Here is a 6,567-nt window from a genome sequence, read left to right on the forward strand (position 1 = left end):
GCCAGTCCTCATGTTTTGTGGTATCACCTCACTGCACCTGTGCTTATCTTTGTGCTAAACTGCCCAGCTGCAATCTCTCCCAGCTGCTACTTGTGAATAAGCAGCTGGTGAAACGGCTCTGGCACATCAGACCCTTCCTTTCACGGGGTGTAGAGGTGACACAAGCTTACCTCCTTGCGCAAAGCTGCATCCTGTGGTGCGCAGATCCCCTTACCAGGGCTCCGCACAGAAATATGCCAGGTTGCTATGCCCGACCTGTGCCAAGCCAGACGCCAGCTCTTTGGTAAACAGAGCTCCGTAAGGGCACTCATCCAGCAGCAATGCCCTTTAGGGGAAGGTGCGAGGAGCCCTCACTTCCATCCATTACAACCGAGAGACGGGCCGGAGGGGCACCCGAGGCGTTTCAGCCGCGGGGAGCCCTGTGTAGGAGGAGACAGCTAAACAGGGGCTGTGCAGGCAAGTGCCCCCGCCCGGGCCGGTACCGCCCGTTCTCCCCGCCCCGCCAACGGCCGGCCAGCCGCACGCTTCTCCCTGCCGGCACACCACAGGCAGCCCCGAGCAGAGGTACCCGCGCAACCTGCCCGCCCCGGCGCGGCCAAGGGGATGAAAGGACGGGGTGGGGCTGCCCTCGCCCCCTCTGCGGTGAAACTCGGCGGAAGTGCTGTAAGGAGTTAGCCGGATGGTATCTTCCTGTGCTGCTCATGTAGGCACCTGGTTGGGTGTCGAAGCGCTGCGGTCTGCGCGGAGAGAGCAGCGGCAGGAAGAGACAGCCCTCGGCTCTCCCGGTTGTGGTCGGTCACTGTCAGACGGCACCCCACTTCGGCTCCTTTTTAGGATTTTTTCATTTTTTAATTAAAAGACACCATTTTATTTTTTTTCCCTCATTTGAATTTTTATTTTCACACTAGACTACCCCCTCCCATCCCCTATTCTGCCTTTGCCTTTTCTTTTCGGACCCACTCTCGCCTTTGCTTCACTCCCCAGCGGCAGCGTGGGCGTCATGTCCTTCTGTTACAGTAACTTGCAGAATTAACTCGCAAGGTTGGCAAAACTTAACAAATTTTGAAATAGTTGGTATGAAGAAATACATTACCTTGGAGATGCTGCTAGGAGATGCTGCTAGGTGATCATGTAAACTTAAGATAAGTAGAGTTAGAATATGTGCAGTATGTATAACCAAGAACATATTCATTAGGAATAGATAGATAATGGTAGATTAGTCAATGCTGGATGAGAATAAAGACCCTGTCCTTGCCTTACCTTGCTTAATTTTAATACTAAAATCAACACCCACTTGTGCATAATGAGTATGTAAATGTGAAACTGCCTTAGTATAATGAACTGGACAAGAGCATGACATGCTCAAAAGATCTTTTCATTATATAAGTTTGTGTATGTCCTGGTTTCAGCTGGGATAGAGTTAACTGTCTTCCTAGTAGCTGGTACAGTGCTATGTTTTGAGTTCAGTATGACAAGAATGTTGATAACACTGATGTTTTCAGTTGTTGCTCAGTAGTGTTTAGACTAAAGTCAAGGATTTTTCAGCTTCTCATGCCCAGCCAGCGAGAAAGCTGGAGGGGCACAAGAAGTTGGCACAGGACACAGCCAGGGCAGCTGACCCAAACTGGCCAAAGGGGTATTCCATACCATGTGACGTCCCATTTAGTATAGGAACTGGGAAAGGGGGGCAGGGGAATCGCCGCTCGGGGACTAGCTGGGTGTCGATCAGCAGGTGGTGAGCAATTGCACTGCGCATCATTTGTACATTCCAATCCTTTCATTATTACTGTTGTCATTTTATTAGTGTTATCATTATCATTATTAGCTTCTTCTTTTCTGTTCTATTAAACCGTTCTTATCTCAACCCACGAGTTTTGCTTCTTTTCCCGATTTTCTCCCCCATCCCACTGGGTGGGGGGGAGAGTGAGTGAGCGGCTGCGTGGTGTTTAGTTGCTGGCTGGGGTTAAACCACAACAGTGTAGCCTATCACAATTTTTGTTGTATGTTTCCTTGTAACAAAATTGTATAAAAACCTCAACCTTTCTAAAGGTGTGCAGGTATTTGGAGACCTGGCACCCTATACTGCAGTATAGCGATAAAGACAAATAACTCAATGTGTTGATTGGCTTATTGCACACCGAGTGAAAGAACCCAGCTTTTGGGACAACACTTCAACCCCACCATCATGCCACCTGCAAACAGCTCTGCCAATGGGACTGCCAGCAGGGCCAAGGGTGGGAAGCCCCCTACCATCCCCACTGTCATGTTCATATTTGGCATGGTGGGCAACCTCATAGCCATCATGGTGCTCTGCAAGTCCGGGAAGGAGCAGAAGGAGACCACTTTCTACACGCTGGTCTGTGGCTTGGCAGTCACCGATCTCTTGGGGACCTGCCTGGTGAGACCAGTCACTATTGCCACTTACCTGCTCCTTCATCCTCCTCTTCTTTGGACTCTCTGGTCTCAGCATTATCTGTGCCATGTCTATAGAAAGGTACCTAGCCATCAATCATGCCTATTTCTACAACCATTATGTAGACAAGAAGCTGGCAGGGCTCACACTCTTTGTCATCTATGCTTCCAACATGTTGTTCTCTGCCCTCCCCAGCATGGGGCTCAGCAAATCTACCTTGCAGTACCCTTACACTTGGTGTTTCATAGACCGGTGAGTGAAGGAGGCCACCCATGCAGCATATTCCTACATGTACGCTGGCTTCAGCTCCTTCCTGATCATGGTCACTGTGATCTGCAACATCCTGGTGTGCATGGCCCTAATTCGCATGCACCACCAGTTCATGCGATGCATGTCCTTGGGGACAGACGCCACCTCCAGCCATTTATCTGACTTTCGCAGACACCGGAGCTTCCATCGGATGGCTGGAGCAGAGATCCAGATGGTTATTCTGCTCGTTGCCACTTCCCTGGTGGTGGTGATCTGCTCCATTCCTCTGAGTAACATTGTGCAACCCTTCTTCTTTTCCATCACCCGCATTGCTAAGTCTTTTCTAGTCTGTGTCTGTAGGACAGAATCCTATTTAGCTGGTGCTGCAAACTGTTATAATAATTTAAATGCAGTTAGCATACATACATGGTGAAAGTTGTATTGATTTATATTTACAAGAAAAGAAACACACTTATCCCAAATCCTGGGCTCCTCTGGTTAAAATACAGCACCAAAAGTTCTTAATAATTTTTCCACTGTTTAACTGAAATCCACACAGCAAAAATCTTACTGAGAGCTAAAGGTACTTTAAAGTTCACTTTCAAAATGAATTTGTGATAAGCGAGCTTTGGGTCTGGCCTGCACTTCTGAATGTTTATTGTATTTTTAAAATGTGCATGCTGTTGCTGAAGGGTACAGCAGTCCCTGATATGTGGAAGGAGGAGAGAGTTCTGTTCACATTGTACCAGCAATGCGCAGAATGCTTTGCACCCAAAACCTGAGCTGAGCTTCCCCTCCTGAAGGATTCACTGTCTTTGGGGTAGATCCCACACTCTTAACATCCCTCAAGCAGCTCCCCGGTATGGGAGGAGTAAACTCAGTGGAACCACTCATCAGTATAATTTTCAGTTAAATGAGAGTTGGAGGAATCTGGCCCACATAAACCTAGAGATCATACCAAAATGTCAGACAACATGACCACTAACAATTTGCTAATTTTCTGAAATGGCTGATACAATTATTGTCATTGAATTGAACATGCAGGATCCACTTATTTCTATTCTTATACCTTATCTCCAAGGAAAAAAACCAACCAAACCCACCAGCTCAAGGCTCAGTCCTTGCTTGCCGCTCACCATAATAAAACTTGGCAAACTTCTCTTCTGGCTCAGAGACATTAAACAAACAGTTGGCTTGCCTTATTTGCCACCCTCCAAAACACAGTTTAGGGAGCCAAGCAGTAGTTGTTAGACAAAAAGTGGGTTTAGAAGGATTGTTTTAAGGGGGTTTATTGTAGGTAGGGCAATTCCTCTGTTGTAGAGGGGTTACAATGTGTGTGAAATACAGCTGGCCAGCTAGGGACGTGAAACAAATAGCGTATACCACAGTAAGGAAGTTTAGAGAAATACATATGAACAGGACTCAGAGGTCAGCGAGTCCATCCCCCTGCTTCAGAGGAGGGTGTAATCACAAGGGTTGGGCCAGTTTTGCCATATTTCACTGGCTTCTGTTTATGTTAGTAGTGTGGCTTTGCTAGAGTACCAGCGTGCTGGCTGTCAACGAAGGCCATCTCCTCTCCTTCAGTGTTGTTACTTCGCATTGTGCCATGGCATAACTGAGCACAGTGCCATGTGTTTGCTTGTCATCTAAAGGAAGTCAAAACGTGCTGTTTGAGTTGCATGTAGGGTGTCTCTGAGAGGTGCACATGCATTAGACTCAGGAACCGCACACAACCTGCCCTGCAGTCCAGCACCAGAAACTTCATGGTTAAGCAGACTTGCTGCACCAGGAGGCATCAGGTCACAGAGTGGCCAAAACTCCAGCAGTACCTGTGGATTGACAGTATTTAATTTGATTAATATTATACCAGCTACTTCACAGAAGAACAATATTGCATTTTCAAAAGAGATGCCGGTAAATGCAGAGAACAGGTTCTGGGAATTAAATACAATGTTGTAACATGATACAGGGTATCAACTGATGGACTTCAGTTTCAGAAAAAAGCCAAAACCTTATCCTGTGGATGAGCAGCTAGAGGAAGGCTGAGAAGTCTTTATGTAAAATGCAAAATTAAATTGTTCATATCCATTTGAAGCTAAGGGGTCTTTTACAGAATATTAAAAAACAAAAAAGGGAAAAATCAGGAGGGAGGGGTTACCAGAAAGGGAACTAGGTTCTTGACAGCTAAAATGAATGAACCTGGGTGGAGTAAAAGGTTTATTTTTTAAACAGTAGCTAGTGAAAAACTTGTATATAGCAGAAGGTATGTGAAGGTGCAGGTGATGAAGTTGTGTAGCTCGCTCTGACCTTGATTTCACTACTTACAAAGGCATAGTGTTACCTTGGGAGTGTTCACATAAGTTAGCTTTTCCCAGCTAAAGCAGCACATCTTTTCTATATGTAAAATGAGGTAAAAGACTGTCATTTCACTATTTCCATATTTCGCTTAGATGGGTAACTAAGGAAAAAAAGGAAGCTTTTTTTTTATTAAAAAACCCCCAACCAAACCCACACACACATCATTAAAGTGTCCAGTATGGTTAAAAATTGCTTCATTATAAATGTAGCTTTTATAAGTCATTTGCCTCCCCCTGCAGGAATAAGCTATAGCCATATATGCTGCTTTATACCATGATGTACTGCTGTGTATGCTGCTGTATTAAGCCCTCTGGTTGCATATAGACTGAGGTTAAGAATTCAGCTATAAACTCAGAGAAGTGACACCTTTATGCTGTAAATCCCTAGAAAGAGCCACTAGCAGAGATAGGTAAATCACTAATATACATGTACATATTTATGACTCAGAGGAGTTCCTCAGAATTAAACTAGGAAGCTTTCACTGAGCAAGAGGCTCGTTTATAACAGGATAGCCCAGCAGACATCAAGAACATGCAGGTGGTAAGGTGGTGGTGGTGGCATGATTCAGATAGACAAAGCAGGCTCTGAGAGTGCTTCATAACTGAAATTTTCTGATGAGCTGACTTCCTACTGATGATTTCAGCTGAATAAAACATCACTTAAGTCAAAGCAAAGCAACTTCTGAGAGACATAAACCTCTAACTTTTTAGAATGAATGCTTTTACAAGATAATAAAATACCAGACGGAGGCAATCCAGCAGGCTATATTTATTAGGGTTTAACAAAAATTTTCAAGTTTTAAAATACTAAATAGCCTTGAAATAATAAGCAAAGGCTTGTCTTGATTTAAAAAGCGGTTAAAGAACAGCAAGCTGAGTCACAGAGAACAGCAGTTTTTAATAATGAGATGCTCCAGCACTCGGTTTACAAGCAGGGTTGTTTAGTGTTTGTATTGGCTTTGTGTGGCAAGGTTTTGGTAGTGGGGGGGGGTTACAGGGGTGGCTTCTGTAAGCAGCTGCTGGAAGCTTCCCCTGTGTTCGAGAGAGCCCATACCAGCCAGCTCTAAGACAGACCCGCCGCCGGCCAAGGCTGAGCCAATCAGCGATAGTGGTAACGCCTCTGTGATTACATTTTTAAGAAGGGAAAAAAAAGTTGCGGGACACAGAGAATTCGGCAGTCGGAGAGAGGAGTGAGAACATGTAAGAGAAACAACCCTGCGGACACCAAGGTCAGTGAAGAAGGAGGGGGAGGAGGTGCTCCAGGCACCGGAGCAGAGATTCCCCTGCAGCCCGTGGTGAAGACCATGGTGAGGCAGGCTGTCCCCCTGCAGTCCATGGAGGTCCACGGTGGAGCAGATATCCACCTGCAGCCCGTGGAAGACCCCACGCCGGAGCAGGTGGGTTCCCGAAGGAGGCTGTGACCCCGTGGGAACCCTGCGCTGGAGCAGGCTCCTGGCAGGACCTGTGGATCTGTGGAGAGAGGAGCCCACATTGGAGCACGTTTGCTGGCAGGACTTGTGACCCTGTGGGGGACTCACGCTGGAGCAG

The 6,567-nt window shown here is 46.4% G+C and overlaps 1 protein-coding gene across 1 annotated transcript; it reads left to right on the top strand.

Moving 5' to 3' along the window:
* Positions 1-246: 246 nt before the first annotated feature.
* LOC128136153 (prostaglandin E2 receptor EP4 subtype-like) lies at positions 247-4,277 on the top strand. The gene is given in 5 exon segments (XM_052775325.1): positions 247-337; positions 909-1,005; positions 2,170-2,427; positions 2,429-3,008; positions 4,200-4,277. Coding segments are annotated over 5 exon segments (1,104 nt in total).
* The last annotated feature ends 2,290 nt before the right edge of the window (positions 4,278-6,567 follow it).

The sequence above is a fragment of the Harpia harpyja genome, chromosome W, assembly GCF_026419915.1.
Source record: "Harpia harpyja isolate bHarHar1 chromosome W, bHarHar1 primary haplotype, whole genome shotgun sequence".
Lineage (NCBI taxonomy): Eukaryota > Metazoa > Chordata > Aves > Accipitriformes > Accipitridae > Harpia > Harpia harpyja.